Here is a 16,716-nt window from a genome sequence, read left to right on the forward strand (position 1 = left end):
CCCAGTAGGCCTATGGTGAGTGTTGGTGGTGACCGGGCTTCAGCGACTCCGCCCACTGACCTGAGCACACCACGCCCGCGTCCTCTTTGTGGCCGCAGTAGTGCTGTCCTGGCAGCCCCGGGCAGTCCCACAGGTAAGCTTCGGCCCCGGAGCAGTTCACCTGGTCCCGGTGGATAGGCCCGCGGCCGGGCATGAAGTGCAAGCCGGGCAGGGCCTGGACTGCCCAGCCGCAGCCCAGTTGCCTGCACACCACGTGGGCGTCCTCTAGGTCCCAAGTGTCATCGCACACCGATCCCCACTCGCCATGCTCCAGCATCTCCACGCGGCCGGCGCAGGCGCCGCCACCGTCCACCAGGCGCAGCGCGCGGTTCTCTAGGGGTGGGAGGGGGTTGTGGACGCTGGGGCACCCGGCCAGGAAGGGAGGGTTGGGGCGATGGTTGGATTGGCCGGAGAGTTGTGAGCGTGTTGTGGACCCAGTGAGAGGGCTGTAGCCGGGTAGGCAAGACTGGGAATCCTCCCAGGACTGCAGATGGGTTAGGTAGAGCCGCAGGCTGGTGGGAGGGACCAGAGACCTGGTGGGCGGGGCCTGGAGGGCAGGTTTGGGAGCCTGGGAGCCACAGCGCTAAGGGACCCTGTGAACCTGGGCATGTTTATATAGATGGCGAAAGGGGAGGAGATAGAGACCCAGAGCGGGAGGGGACAGGGATGCGGCGGGCCCAGTAAGTGGGGTTAGAGACCGGGTTACCTCTGGGAACCCAGGGGTGGGACTAGGGACCAAGTGTAGGGCTGGAGTCTGGAGGCCAGATCCGAGGAAACGCTCAGATCTGGAAATGACTCGAGGTCGTCCTCCGGTGTGGGAACCCGGTGCGTTTGCACTGGTAGGCGGTGGAGGTGGAGGTCTGGAGGGCGAGGCTTGGGTCCAGGGACTGGAGCCAGGAGCAGTGGCTGAAGGCCTGGGGAGTGCGGCGGGGGGACGCGTGTAGGGGGTGCGCTCGTACCTGCACAGGTGACACGGGCCCGCCTCCCGTCGCTGCGGCACGCGTGCTCCACCACCTCGCAGAGCTGCAACTCGGCGCCGCTGCACAGGAGGGCGGGCGCCCCGGCCAGAGTGGCATTAGCGGCTGCGCTGGTGTTCCCGGCTGCCGGCGGGGGCGGCAGCTTGGGAGTCGGCGGGGCGAGCTGGGAGGCGGCCTCCGCCCCGCCGCAGCCCAGTGCTCGGCACACGGCCTCTGCGGCGCGGCTGTCCCAGAGTGCCCCGCACGCGGGCTCCCAGGACGCCTCGAGCCGGACCTCCACCGTCCCGCTGCAGCTGCTGCTTCCGTTCGTCAGACGGACCGGAAGCCGCTCCCCTGGAAGTGTCAGACCAGAGAGCTGAGACCGGTGGGGCCTGGGCAGAGGGTTGCCCAGGCTCTGCCACTGACTCTGTGCGTGAACTTTGACAACGCCCTGCCTGGCTAGGGGTCTCAGCTTTCCAATCTGCAAAATGGAGCCGGGCTGGCTCATCCCTGAGCCCACCTTGAGGCCTGACTCTGTGGTTCTCCTTAGAGTCAGCCAAAGGTGGAGCTCGGCAGTGACTCTAGAGGTTAAGATGGATGACAGACAACCAGGGGTCCAGCCCCCCAGAAACCCTCCTCACTTGCTCCTGTCTCCAGGGGCACCCGTTTGTGAAAGAAAGGCAGAGTTGTGAGTTCAGGGGCCCTGGTCCAGTGGGCGCATGCTTCCCCTGAAGGCCCCTCTGCTCCTCTGAGGGTACTGTCCTAGAGGCTGTCACAGTGACTAGGGAACCTTGGAGGATTGCCAAGGGGCTGGCCATGGGGTTGATGATGGGCTGTTTCAGCTGATGGTGGTCCTCACTTCCCCAGAGCCCCTTCTTTGGGAACCACCTGCCCCTTTTAGCCCAGGATTGTACCCCCAGTGCTAGCATGCAGCTTTGCATACAGTAGGTCCTTAATAAATATCTGTTGAGTAAATCAAGGACCCTGCCTCCCCCACCAAGAACTCTAGCCTATTCTCAACAAATCCCCTTAACATGCTCCAGGCATACCTGCCCACCTGTATGTGACTTATCAGTGTCCTCTCAAAAATGGTAGTTCTACGATCTCAAAGTGAATTGATAGTGGAACTTCAGGTGATGGGTCAGTTGTCTGAAGTCAGGGAGCCTCCCTGGTATCCTAAATGTCCATTTCCCTTCATTATTACCGTGGGGGACCACCTACAGAAAGCTGATCATGGACCCTCAGGGGGAATGTTTGCTCACCTGGCTCCCAGAGCTCACTCTCGGCACTGCTGGTGTTGAGCTGGTCAGATGGGGCTGGAGACGGATGACCTGAAATGAACCAGCAGCAGCATGGTGGGTGAGTGAGCTCAGGCCTGGAGACCACAGAGGCACCCTGATGATCAGGGGGCACTTCCTGGAGCCTGTGGTGGCTACATGAGGCCTTTGGAAAAGGCATGGTCCTCAACTTTGGGTGCATTTGCATTTGCCTCCCTTCAAGGTAGGGGAAGTTCTCAAACACTGGCATTTCAGGATCCTCCGCTTTACCTAGTCATTGCACACACATCTTCAGAAATCAGAGTAGAACAGGGAGGAAAGGCAATGGGCATTGGGGCCAGACACACAAAGTGGCTTCGTGACCATGAATGGGTGACTTAATCTTTCTGTGCCAGTCCCAATTTTTCAGCACTGATTCTTAGGAAAATATCGTGAGACTGAAATGAGACAGCCTATGAAATACTTGACATATAGAAAAAGCTCAAAAATGGGAGTGATTTAGAAAAAGAAAATTTTGTTTGTAGAATTTGTTTGAGAATTTCATACCAGACTTTAGAATAATTGGCACATCCTGGACTGGGAACCACTGGATTGCAAAGAGCTTTCAGACACTAAGAAACTAGCATTCACTAAGGACAGGTATTTGCATATTTGCATATATTATTCCATTTACTTTCTTTCTTTTTTTTTTTTTTGAGACAGAGTTTCGCTCTTGTCGTGCAGGCTGGAGTGCAATGGCTTGATCTCAGCTCACCGCAACCTCCGCCTCCCGGATTCAAGCGATTCTCCTGTCTCAGCCTCCTGAGTAACTGGAATTACAGGCATGCGCCACCACGCCTGGCTAATTTTGTATTTTTAGTAGAGACGGGGTTTCTCCATGTTGGTCAGGCTGGTCTCGAACTCCTGACCTCAGGTGATCTGCCTGCCTCAGCCTCCCAAAGTGCTGGGATTACAGGCGTGGGCCACTGCATCCGGCCTATTCCATTTACTTTCAACAACGCAGTGAGGCAGGTGTTAGCATTCTTACTTTACAGACTAGGAAAAGGAGGCTCCAAAAGCAAAAATCAGTTGTCCCTGCCAGATAGGGTCCATTTATTCCACCAGAGCTACTATCCATTCTGCCCTGGGAGGCTGACCTGTTTGGATTAACCCCTGTCTTCCTGGGCCTTATGGCTTCTGTCAGATTCAGCCAATGGGGAGCCTTAGCAGAGATAGGCGGAAGTGAGGAGAGCGAAGATGTGACACTTATTCCTCTGGCCCCTCCCTGTGAGGTCCCTCAGGTAGGCTGTGTCCCTCATGTGAAGGACATTGCTTATTCAAGGTGACCTCTCCTTCACTGTCTCCTACTCTGACTCACTGACCACTCCCTGGTTGTGTCTCCTTTGGCCAGAAGTTGCTCTTCGATTCTACTTATTCCATTACCCTTTGTAAATAGTTCTTCTGTAAATGAGCCCCCTTTAAATTCCTATTCTAGGTTTCCTGGTGGGACCCCGACTGATGCGTGGCCTGAGGCCACCCAGTGAGCAAGCTGCAGAGCCTGGATTTAAACTGTCTCCAAGGACTTGCCTCCCCTCTGGGCTGGGATGTTTGGGCTTGTAAAGCACAAAGGGAGGCTCTGGGGCAGGGACTGTCGTGGTTGCCTATGAACTCCTCTTCATTTTCTGGTTTCTCTTGCACTTAGGTTGGGCTGGTTGAAGCCTAGGCAGAAGACGTCTGCCCACTTTTGAGCCAAAGCAGGGAAGAGGCAGTGAGCCTTTTCCATTTATGTCTTCCCTGTTGAGGGATATTAGAGGCCCTGGGTTGCGGAGGAACTGCAAGAGGGAAGGGGATGTTGACCCAGCTTGGATTTTGTGTAAGGAGTAAGCCCTTATCATGTTAAACCATGAAGATTTGGGGGTGTCCTTGTTGCTACAGCCTTGCGTAGCCTGGCCTGACTGATACAGAGGCTGAAGACTCGGACATGACCGCTACACATTCCTGGAGCTTCACCTGAGCAGATTCCACGGACACACCCCCTGAGCCTGAGCTTGTGCGTGTGCGCGTGCACACCCTGGCAGACAGCCCTCTCCAGGAAACCGTGTGGGCCTCTCCATCATCAGGCAGAAAGTCATCAGCCCTCTAATTGCCGTCCTGGCTAACTCCCTGGATGTCTGCCCAGCCTGAGCCCCTGGAGGGGAAATGACTCCAAATTCAGAGCCAAACTCTGTGGCTGATGTATTAGAATGTTCAGCGCAAGAATTCAGATGCCCACAAGTTAGGATTTCAGAATCCTGGTTCCCACAGCAACGGTCCCAGTGCTCCAGCGTAGTTTTCAATGTTACTACATGGGGTGGGGGAGGGGGGATTGAGCGATGGCTGCAGTGTGTATGACTGTGAGGTGTGTGCATGTGAGTGTGTGTGAGGGACTGTGTGCATATGTGATTACGACCGTGTGTGTTAATGTGATGTCTGTGGGGCGGGGGGGCTTTAGCTCTGCTCTGTATCATCTCTGTCTCTGGGTCTGGAAAACCACTTTCTCATGCATAAAGACAAAAATGTGTTCTCCTAGATCAGAAAACCCTAGAGTGCAGGGCCTACGGCTGGGTCAGCCCTGTGTCCCCCACAGTGTCCAAGGCAGTGTTTGTTGATTGACTGAATGAATGAGTGAGCAGCAGCTGCCAGCTCCAAGGCAGCTGGTTGAAAGCAGATAACGTCGAGGGCTTTTTGTGTCAAGCATTCTCCCATCCCCTATCCCAAGAAGGGAACCTGGCTTCTCTGTTCTCTGACTTCTGTGCTACAGGAACAAAAGCAGAAATTACCTGGAACCGTCTTTCCATCCAGGCCTCATTTCACAGAGGGCCGAATGCAATTATCTTGCATTTCATTTGCGTTTCTCAGACATCATTATCACCTTTTTTGTTTTGAGACAGAGTCTCACTCTGTCGCCCAGGCTGGAGTGCAGTGACACAATCTCGGCTCACTGCAACCTCCACCTCCTGGGTTCAAGCGATTCTCGTGCCTCAGTCTCCCGAGTAGCTGGGACTGCAGGCGCTCACCACGATGCTGGCTAATTTTTGTATATTTTTTGTAGAGATGGGGTTTTCCCATGTTGCCCAGGCTGGTCTCGAATTCCTGAGCTCAAGCGATCTGCCTGCCTCAGCCTCCCAAATTGCTGGGATTACAGGTGTGAGCCACCGCACCCGGCCCATTGTTACCGCTTTTGCCTGGTCCTGTGCCTCATGCTTTTCTTTAAATTGGTTCACTTTTTTGCTGCAATAAATTTATTTGAAAAGGAGCCTGCTATGGTTTGAATGAGTTCCAAAGTTCATGTGTTGGAAATTTAATCTCCCAGTGACCTGTGTTGAGAAGTTGGATGTTTAAGAATTGATTAGGGCTGGGTGTGGTGGCTCACGCCTGTAAGCCCAGCACTTTGGGAGGCCGAGGCAGGCAGATTACCTGAGGTCAGGAGTTCAAGACCAGCCTGGCCAACATGGTGAAACTCTGTCTCTACTACAAACAAAAATTAGTCGGGTGTGGTGGCGCATGCCTGTAATCCCAGCTACTCAGGAGGCTGAGGCAGGAGAATTGCTTGAGCCTGACAGGTGGAGGTTGCAGTGAGCTGAGAATGTGCCTCGCCAACAGGGCGAGACTGTCTCAAAAGAAAAGAAAAGAAAAGAATTGATTAGGTCATGAGGATTCTGCCTTCATGAATGGATTAATGCTGTTATCACAGGGGTGTGTTGGTTATTGCAGAAGTGGTTTTGTTGTAAAAGTGAGAGTTCGGCCGTCCCTCGCTCTGTCTCTCGTGCACTCTCTGGCCATGTGACGCCTTCCATTGTGTTATGATGCAGAGAGAAGGCCCTCATCAGATGTGGCCCCTAGATCTTGGGCTTCCCAGCCTGCAGAACTATGAGAAATAAATTTCTTTTTGTTTTAAATTACTGTGGTACTTTGTTATAGCAACACAATTTTGTGGTACTTTGTTATAGCAACACAAAACAGAGTAAGAGCAAACTTTTACCCTTTCCTGTGAATTTGCTTTTTCACATCATTAAAGACACCTGAACATAAAAATGTTCACTGCAGATTTTTTTTTTTTTTTTTTTTTTTTTTGAGACAGTGTCTTGCTCGTCACCCAGGCTGGAGTGCAGTGGCGTGATCTCAGCTCATTGCAACCCTCACCTCCTGGGTTCAAGCAATTCTCCTGCCTCAGCCTCCCAAGTTGCTGGGATTACAGGCGCCCACCACCACACCCTGCTAAATTTTTTTGTATTTTTGGCAGAGAGGGGGTTTCTCCATGTTGCCCACGTTGGGTCTTGAACACCCAACCTCAAGTGATCTGCCTGCCTCGGCCTCCCAAACAGTTGGGCGTACAGGTGTGAGCCACTGCACCGAGTCCACTGCAGATTTTTGAATGGCAAAAAGTTAGAAACAGAGTGAATGCCCATTCACAGGGGAAACGGCTGAATCAATTATGGTCCATTTACAGCGTGGCATCTTATGCAGCCTTTATAAAGAATGAAATAGACCCAGATGGGTTGGCAGGATTTCCAAGCTGTGTTGAGTAGGAAAAGCAAGATGCAGAGAAGAGAATATAATATGATACAATTTTTGTGAAACAAGGCCAAAAAACCCCCTCTGTGAACTGGTATGATTACAGGAACATGAAGATAAGTGTGGGAGAACACACAGCAGATGATCAAAATGGAAAAATAAAGAGTGGGCTTCAGGGGAAGGGGCCAAGCAGGGCCAGCTCCACAGGCTGGTGGACTGTGCGCAGGGCCCTGTGCTTAGAAGGACCCGGCCCTTGCTTGAATCCTCTGCTGTTGCCCTCTTGAAATTTCTCATCATTTGTTGAACCAAAGACCCTGCATCTCCATTTTGCACCGGGTCCTGCAAATTATGCAGCTGGTCATGGGACACAGTCACATGGAAGATAGGGGAAGGAAAAGCAAGCAATGAAGGTAAAAGGCTGTACTTTAAAAATCATGTATGATATGATTCTATGTACGTAAAATTAGGTATGTATGTTGATATGAAAAAAATAAGAAGATATTAAAACCTAAAGGGATGATTTATATGACTTGCCTAAAATAGAAGGTAATCGTAAAAACAAACATACTAAAAATAAAGCCACGTTAGAGATGTTAAAAGACACATCATCGGCCAGGCACGGTGGCTCACGCCTGTAATCCCAACACTTTGGGAGGCCGAGGTGGGTGGATTAGAAGGTCCGGAGTTTGAGACCAGCCTGGCCAATGTGGTGAAACCCTGTCTGTACTAAAAATACAAAAGTTAGCCAGGTGTGGTGGCAGGCACCTGTAGTTCCAGCTACTCGGGAGGCTGAGGCAGAATCGCTTGAACCCAGGAGGCAGAGGTTATAGTAAGCTGAGATCACGCCACTACTACACTCTAGCCTGGGCGACAGAGCAAGACTCCGTCTCAAAAAAAAAAAAAAAAAAAAAAAGACACGTCATCATCAGACTATCTGATAGAATCAGAAGGAATGACAGAACATTGAAAAATAATAATTATTTAAACTTTTATTGCCATGTGATTCAGTGTTATTTAATGCTAAGTTCATTTACCACCTGAAGTTATACTGTGTGCCCCTGAAAATCATCTCTAGTTGTGTCCCAAATTCTGGAAAGTGATGGAACAAGAAAGGGGGGAGCGGCTGGTTTCAGAATAGGAGAAGAAATAGGTTGGGAGTGCCGACCCCAGCCCAGGAAGGAGGCGGCTTTTTCAGGCCAGTCCCATGCAGAAGTCCCCGAGAGGGACAGAACCTCTAATGGGGTAGTGGGAAGAAGACTCCAGTGAAACGGGCTGCGGAGGAGACTGTAAGCACTGGAAGAATGAAGGCACGAAAGAGCCTTGTTGGCTAGAATTTGAGAAAACGGGACATTGATACTCCTGTTGTGACACCCAGGCCCCTGAGATGTCCCACGGGCATCTGAGAGGTGAGGGACTTGTGGAGAAAGGAGGCATAGACATCGAGAGAAAGCTGAGCCTCTCCCGCTGGACAGCCCAGTGTCAGAGCAAGCCTGGTGGGGAAACTTTTAGGAACAACAAGGGACTCCCCAGAATGCCGCCCTGGCCGTGCCCAGTGACCAGTGTCAGGTCAACGCCAGCTACACCTGAGGTTACTCTCTGTCCTCCGGCACTGTCAGAGGTGCTGAGGAAAACACGGTTGCATCCTGATTGCTAGTTGAGTGGATGGTGGATGAAGAGATGCTGTACAGAGCCAGAGGCAGAGTGGAAAGGGAGATGGAAACATGGAGGTGGAATCTACAAGTGGTGCGGTCAGGTGCATGTGTCACCTGCTAGAAGTATAGTTTTAAAAAAAACCAACAGGAAGTGTTTGCAAACACAGATGCCAACAGCCTTAACAACAACAGCAAACCAAGCTCTTTCAATCCAGTAATTCCACATTTGGGAACCTATCCTAAAGAAAACTATCTCAAGTACCATACTGCCTGGAGACTAAAGCCCATGCTTTGGAACTAGATGGTTCTAGATTCCCTTTTCCATCCATTGGAGCCCCAGAATGCTGTGATGTGCTGGTTTTTTATTTTTATTTTTATTTTTATTTTTTTGCCATAGAGTCTTACTCTCCCTCTGTTGCCCAGGCTGGAGTGCAGTGGTGCGATCTCGGTTCACTGCCACCTCCACCCTCCCGGTTCAAGTGATTCTCATGCCTCAGCTACTGAGTAGCTGGGGTTACAGGCGCCCACCACCACGCCTGGCTAATTTTTTAATTTATATTTTTAGTAGAGATGGGGTTTCACTATGTTGGCCATGCTGATCTCGAACGCCTGGCTTCAAGTGATCTGCCCACCTCAGGCTCCCAAAGTGCTGGGATTACAGGCGTGAGCCACGGAGCCCAACCCTGTGCTGTTTCTGATAGCATAATAAAAACAAACAAATAAAAACCCACCAAAAAAAAATTCAAACTGGAGACAACTGGATTGTCTAAAAGTGATTTGGGGGTTGGTTAGAAAAATATAGCACATTAAAAATATTTGCCAAAAAAAAATTTACAGGGAGTATTTAATGATGTGGGGATAAGTTTATGCCACAATGCTAAGTGGCAGAAGCAGAATACAGGGTTATGTTACAAATATGGTTGTACTCTCCCCTTCAGTCCCCATCCTCACCTCCCGCCATGTTTTAAGCTTCTGAAGGTTTTCCAGGACCCAGAGAGAGCCCGAGTTCAATCTCCCATGCTGTCCTCTCACTGCATCCTGAGATTTTTTTTTTTCAAGTGGGCCCAGCCACATTTAATTACATAGCTATCCTGGTCATGAACTGATTGACAACCATTGGCTCACTAGATTCTAAGCATCACCCCCAGATATCCAGCACCTTGCACAGTGCCTTGCCCAGGAGAGATGCTAAAGGAATACAATAAATTAAATTTAATCTCTACTATAGGAAAAGAAAATTCATGCCCACATGGTATTAATAAGTTTTCCCTCCCTTCCTTCCTTTCTTCCTTCCTTCCTTCTTGCTCTTTCTTTCTTTCCTTTCTATCTACCTTGCTCTGTCACCCAGGATGGAGTGCAGTGGTGCCATCTCAACTCACTGCAACCTCTGCCTCCCAAGTTCAAGCAATTCTCCTGCCTCAGCCTCCCGAATAGCTGGGACTACAGGCATGTGCCACCATGCCCGCCTAATTTATATATATTAGTAGAGACTGGGTTTCATCATGTTGGCCAGGCTGGTCTCTAACTCCTGACCTCAGGTGATCCGCCTGCCTTGGCCTCCCAAAGTGCTGGGATTACAGGTGTAAGCCACTGTGCCTGGCCTGTTTTCCTGTGTGTGTGTGTTTTTTTTTTCTGCCTTGTGTTGTTCTAATTTTTTCAAATGTTCTATATCAAATAAAAATTAAAGGTCCCCAAATAAATACACATGGCTTTTTTCCCTGGGGGGACATGTGGGCTAGCTTGAAGTACTAATACAATGAGCTTTAATACTGACTACCCAGTCACCCTGCTCCACTGAGCCTGCAGAGAGCACCTGGGCAGACAGTGTGGCCACGTCAGCTAAAGCCATACTCATTCCCAGGGAAGAACTGAAGAGCTCATGTGGCTGGCAGGTCAGGGTGTTTCTTCTCCAGAAAATGTCGGCACTGTTGGGGGCACAGAGGAGGGGGTCACTGGGTTGTGCGTCAGGAGATGACGGTTGATTTCTATCATTAAGTTGCTACATGACCTTGGATGAGTTCTTTCACTTTCTGGCCCCATTTTCTCACTTGCATAATGACAGATTGATGAGATTTTGATCTCGTCCAGTCCTTACATTCTTTGATTATAATTAGATAAAATATGTAATGAAAGGCAACATCTCTTGAGCACTTACTGTATGCCCCATAGACGATAGCTGTTATCTGTGTGCATTGCATGTACTAGCAAATCCTTACAACTACCCTGTGAGGTGCATACTATTAATATCATCATCCCAGTGTCATCACTGAGAAAACTGGGACATAGAGAGCTTAAGTAAATCACCCAAGGTCACCCAACTGGTCAGTAATCAAAGCAAAATTTGAACGTGGACAGTCTGGCTCTAGAAATCACCCTTTTAACTACTACAGTGTACTGTTTTCAGTATGCTGTCAATATAGATGGGAAATCTGTCCTACACAGTCCATTTAGCATCACAGAAGTGGGCTCATGGTACACAAGGCACTCATCTGTATAAACGCAGGGGAGGAGCATACATTTGAAGGGCTTAGAGATCACTCAGTCCCGCTCAGAGGGAAAATCGTATGGTACTGTGTTGTCCAGTACAATAGCCACCAGCCACGTGTGGCTACTGAGCACTTGAAATAGGGTTCGTGCCAATGAGAAACTCAAAATTTCATTTTATTTAATTCAACTCATTTCTATTTAATTTACAAAATGTTTTCCATTTAATTTTAAAGGCATAATCAATTCAATCATTGGAAAACCTTTTCAAATGGCTGGAGTAAGTTAGATATGTGATTCTCCTTTTTCAATTGTAACTAGTATGAAATCTAAATACAGATTGAATGTTTCTGGTGAAACTTGAGTGTCCAAATTGAGACGTGCTTTAAGTGTGAAGTACAGATTGTGTTTCAAAGACTTGGTAAGAATAAAGAATGTAAAGTATCTTATTAAGAATTTTTTTATTGATGTCATGTAGAAATGATATTTTGGATATATTCAGTTGAATCATATACATTATTAAAGTAATTTTTTTATTTTTTATTTTATTTTATTTATTTATTTATTTATTTTTGAGACAGAGTCTTGCTTTGTCGCCCAGGCTGGAGTGCAGTGGCGTGACCTCGGCTCACTGCAAGCTCCGCCTCCCGGGTTCACGCCATTCTCCTGTCTCAGCCTCCCAAGTAGCTGGGACTATGGGCACTCACTACCACGCCCAGCTAATTTTTTTGTATTTTTGGTAGAGACGAGGTTTCACCATGTAAGCCAGGATGGTCTCGATCTCCTGACCTTGTGATCCGCCCATCTCGGCCTCCCAAAGTGCTGGGATTATAGGCGTGAGCCACCGCGCCCGGCCTATTAAAGTAATTTCACCTGTTTCTTTTTACTTTTTTGAAAAAATGCAGCTGCTAAAAATTTATTTATTTATTATTTTTATTTTATTTTATTTTATTTTTATTTTTATTTTTGAGATGGAGTCTCGCTCTATCGCCCAGGCTGGAGGGCAGTGGTATGATCTTGGCTCACCGCAACCTCCATCTCCCGGGTTCAAGCGATTCTCCTGCCTCAGCCCCCTGAGTAGCTGGGACTACAGGCACGCACCACCATGCCTGGCTACTTTTTAAATATTTTTAGTAGAGATGGGGTTTCACCATGTTGGCCAGGCTGGTCTTGAACTTCTGACCTCAGGTGATCCACCTGCTTTGGCCTCCCAAAGTGCTGGGATTACAGGCATGAGCCACCATGCCCAGCCAAAAATTTAAAATTATAAATGTGGCTCACATATTGACATCAGACAGTGCTGTATGCGGGGAAGGTAGCTATGTACCTCACAAGGCCTTGCGTTCAAAGGCTTGGGCTGGAGTCCAGCTCTGTTCCTTATTAGTGGAGTGACTTTTGGCCAGTCACTTTGCCAGTCTGAGCCTTAGACTGTCATCCATGAACTGGAGTTAATAATGCTTCTCTCAGAAGTCTTTTTGTCAGCAAGTATTTTGTCAGAAATATTGCAAAATCTGAGGCCCAAGGGAAGAGTATCCCCAAGGCCCACGGGGAGGTCAGCCTCCCAGTGCAGTGCAGTGATCTCCCGGATAGTCCAGCTGCTGCTCTGGAGCACTGCCAGGACAGGGCAGGGTGTGCCCCTCTGCAAGACTGGCACCAGGCCCTTGTGACTAGTGTCCCCGAACCTTGGGAGAGGCGTGCTCCCTGCTGACTTGCAGAGCACCGTGCATCTTGTGTATGAAGACTGGCCTTTTGTCTCGAGCAGTGATGACAAATGCTACGTGAACCCTGGTTGGCCCGCCTCCCGAGGCCCTGGCTCAGGCTCCAGGTATTCAAGTGGAGCAGGACTGGTTCAGGGGGCTGTCCAGAAACAGTCACCTGCCCCTTGCCCAGTGGCCGGGCAGCTGGACTGGGATTCCTGGTTTGCAGGTTTGAGAAGCAGCCAGGTGGACTCCTAGTTTTCTACTCCCAACCCACACTGATGGGAGCAGCTACCTATCTCGGGCATCCGGTGTCCAGAGTGCAGGGGGATAAGGGAAGGATGTTGTGATGCTTCCCACTGCTCTGATAGGGAAAGGGGAGGACCCAAGGCACGTTGAGCACCCGCCACAAATCTGGCACAGCTCAGCAGTAATGGCTGACATTTATTCAGTATGATTTAATTGTCAATGCAAGACCACGAGATGGGGAAACTGAGGCACAGAGAGGTTTAGTAACTTGCCTAAGATTACACAGCTAGAAAATGGCCAAGCTGGGAATTGAACCCAGGCTGTCTGCTTGCAGAGACCACATTCGTAACCATGCCACTCCCCGGGGTTGGAATCCAACATCCTGATTTCTGCTTTGGTGATCATGTCAAGGGCAAGAGGCAGGAAGTTTTGACAACCCCGGAGGCTTTCCAAACTCCTTTCTCCTCTGCAAGGGTCAACCAGCACTGAGTTTAGAAATGATAACCCATCCCTCCCCCGCAATGGTGATACAACTCAGAACCCAAGATCCAGGGACTCATTTCCCAAAAGACCCCAGACTCCAAAGATAAGCAACAACTAGGAAACTTTCCTTCTCCAGGGCAGGGGGTCCTGGGTGGCATGTGTCATCCCACAGCCCTCATAGCAGGGAAAAGATGAGACTTAATAGTCTCACCTCGCACTGCCCCCACCCCTTCCCCACTTGCTCTCAAATGTGGGGCTCACTCCAGCACTGTCTAGGGCCTGAGGATGCATCGGCCAATTGGAAGAGGAGGGCCAATGAATTTAGAGGAGGAAGCTCTGAGTGAGAGGGTGCTGGAACTGTCCTAACTATTTTCTTTTTAGAAATGCCCTTGGTATTGCTAATGGTGAGCAATTAATAAAACAACTAGAAATAAGGGAATGCCTGTAATTCCATTAAAATTAGAAAGATGTCGGCTGGGCCTGGTGGCTCACGTCTGTAATCCCAGCACTTTGGGAGGCTGAGGTGGGTGGACTAGCTGAGGTCGGGAGTTCGAGATCAGCCTGGCCAACATGGCGAAATCCAGTCTCTACTAAAAATACAAAAATTAGCTGGGTGTGGTGGTGTATGCTTGTAGTCCCAGCTACTCGGGAGGCTGAAGTAGGAGAATCGCTTGAACCCGGGAGGGGGAGGTTGCAGTGTGCCGAGATTGCAGCACTGCATTCTAGCCTGGGTGACAAGAGCAAGACTCCATTTCAAAAAAAAAAAAAAAAAAAAAAAGAAAAGAAAGAAGGAAAAGAAAAGAAAAAGATGCAATCACTGGCTCATACAAGTAATATAATTCAATTGGGAGGGGATAAATGTGTTCAACCTTTGAGGGGACTTGGACTTGGAGATGCTGTGACACCCGGTTAGGCTGAGTTTACTTTGTCAAGAAACTGAAGCTGTCATGGGCTCAGTCACACAGTGCTGTCCTAGCCTGCAGAGGTGACTGACTGCAGTGACTAGAGCAGCTTATACTCACTTGGCTCTCCAAGGCCAGGAAGGCTAGAGTGACTTCTCTCCCCTGGCGCCCAAAGAAAAGTCAGCAGTTTGGTGCTTTGGTATTATTTTACACGTACACTTATCTCCCGAATACCTGTCCCAGTTCCTAGCACGTGGAACAAGTTCAGCAAGTGTTAATGAAACGGAACATAGATCGGTAATAAACTCATTTCTCAGCTTTCAGGAGAACATGGCTCATGTGCTTTCATTTTCTTGAGAGAGAAAGAGAAAGAGAGTGAGTATTATTTGGTATTATGTTACAGGATTTTGGTTTGTTTTCACACTCCCCAGTTATACCACAGCAGGGCTTGGGGACACAAATAAAACAATTCGCTCAATTGACAGAGATAGATGGAAGTTAAGGCTCAAAGAGTCCCAGCCCCAGAGGACTGCAGTCACTCAGGTCAAAGAAATTCAGCCTTTTTTTTTTTTTGGCAGGGGTGTTGGGGAGGGAACGAGTCTCACTCTGTTGCCCAGGCTGGACTGCAGTGGCACGATCTCGGCTCACTGCAACCTCCGCCTCCCAGGTTCAAGCAATTCTCCTGCCTCAGCCTCCTGAGCAGCTGGGACTACAGGTGCGTATCACCACGCCTGGCTAATTTTTTGTATTTTACTAGAGACGGGGTTTCACCGTGTTGCCCAGGCTGGTCGAAAACTCCTGAGCTCAAGCAATCCGCCTGCCTCAGCCTCCCAAAGTGCTGGGATTACAGGCGTGAGCCACCGCGCCCAGCCAGAAATTCAGCCTTTTTACCTTTCTTTTGCCCCCATGTCACAGGACAGATGATGTTCACCTGCGTGACACCTTCCACGCCTGTCCAGGTTTCATCTCCCCTCTTCTCTGTCACCAAATCCAAGGGGAAGTAAAAGACAACGTTTCCTACTCTCCTCTGTAAAAAACTTAAAAGATAAGATCAACATGACTTAACAGGCTTTGAGGTACATTCAATTGCTGGGACTCCCCCTTCTCTCCCAAGAAAGTGAGAGGACGTGAACCACGTTCTCCCGAAAGCTGAGAAATGAGTCTGTTGCCAGCCTGCATTCAGTTCCATGAACATCTGCTGAACTTGTTGCATACGCTGCGAACTGGGGCAGGTATGATATGAGGGAGATGAGTGTGAGCGGGATGATCGAGGGAGCAGGAGATCCCAGGCACCAAGTCATCTGGGTAACAGCCTCCATTCTCGGGAAATTTTGTCCTTCATGACTTAGACAGGGACCCTGGGGACAGATAGAACTGTGATCTAAACCCATCTCTGCTGATCACTGGCTGTGTGACCTAGGGAAAGTCACTGGGCCCAGCTAGGTTTCATCTTTAACCTGGCACTGGGCAAGATAAATGAGCCAAACAGAAGAAGAGTACACGGGTGGGTGATCTATGTAAAACGCGTAGGACACGGTATATGGCAGCTGTTGTTGTTATTATCCTCCAACCTGAGGCTTTCATCCCTTTTCTCTCGTTTGGCCCTTGGTAGCTATGGGACGGCAGCTGGCTATTGATTCTACCTTCCATCCCAGGCAGAAAGATGACTCTGACAGCTCCTTAGCCTTCTTTTCTGCAAGGGGGTGATTCTGGCTCTCTGAAGGCTGCATTCTCTCCTCCTCACTCCTCGCCTTTCTTGTGAACCTTATCTGAGCTGCTGCAGACTCACAACTTGGCTGCATCCTTCCCCGGCTCTGCAAACATCCAATGTTCCTAGAGAGATGTGGGCTGTAGTTGCTGTGGTAACAGGAGTTCCTCTAAAAGAAAAGGCTCCTGGGGTCCTGGCTCCAAGGCTGGCTCAGGCTCCCGTGCCAAACTGTGCCTTCTTTCCAGCTACCAGGCGGTAAAATGAGAAGGTCTCATGGAGGGTTGCAAGCAGTTCAATAAAATCCTAAGTGATAAGAGTAGGGATTTGGCTCCAAGAGAACACAGCAGGCCAGAAACACTGGCATGTCACCAGCCCCATCTTCTTGATCCCCAGCCAGACTTTAGACCACTGAGAGGAGGAGAATAATGTTCAGGTGCTTCTTTTATTTATTTATTTATTTTTATTTTAATTAATTAATTTGTTTTTTTATTTTTGGAGATGGAGTCTTACTCTGTCACCAAGGCTGGAGTGTAGTGGCGCGATCCTGGTTCACTGCAACCTCTGCCTCCCAAGTTCTAGTGATCCTCCTGCCTCAGTCCCCCTAATAGCTGGGATTACAGGTGCATGCCACCATGCCCGGCTAATTTTTGTATTTTTAGTAGAGACGGGGTTTCACCACGTTGGCCAGGCTGGTCTTGAACTCCTGACCTCAGGTGGTCTGCTCGCCTTGGCCTCC

At 49.4% G+C, this 16,716-nt stretch overlaps 1 protein-coding gene across 2 annotated transcripts in view; it reads right to left on the reverse strand.

Moving 5' to 3' along the window:
• CD6 (CD6 molecule) overlaps positions 1-16,716 on the reverse strand; it is a 49,981-nt gene that overhangs the window by 11,419 nt on the left and 21,846 nt on the right. For both annotated transcript variants that reach the window (XM_063728417.1, XM_063728418.1), the window contains exons 2-4: positions 2,258-2,326; positions 999-1,349; positions 61-372 (exon numbers count right to left, since the gene is read on the reverse strand). In XM_063728417.1, the coding sequence (XP_063584487.1) occupies positions 61-372; positions 999-1,349; positions 2,258-2,326 (732 nt within the window). The remainder of the gene's footprint in view (positions 1-60; positions 373-998; positions 1,350-2,257; positions 2,327-16,716) is intronic.

Source organism: Pongo abelii, chromosome 9 (genome assembly GCF_028885655.2).
Source record: "Pongo abelii isolate AG06213 chromosome 9, NHGRI_mPonAbe1-v2.0_pri, whole genome shotgun sequence".
Lineage (NCBI taxonomy): Eukaryota > Metazoa > Chordata > Mammalia > Primates > Hominidae > Pongo > Pongo abelii.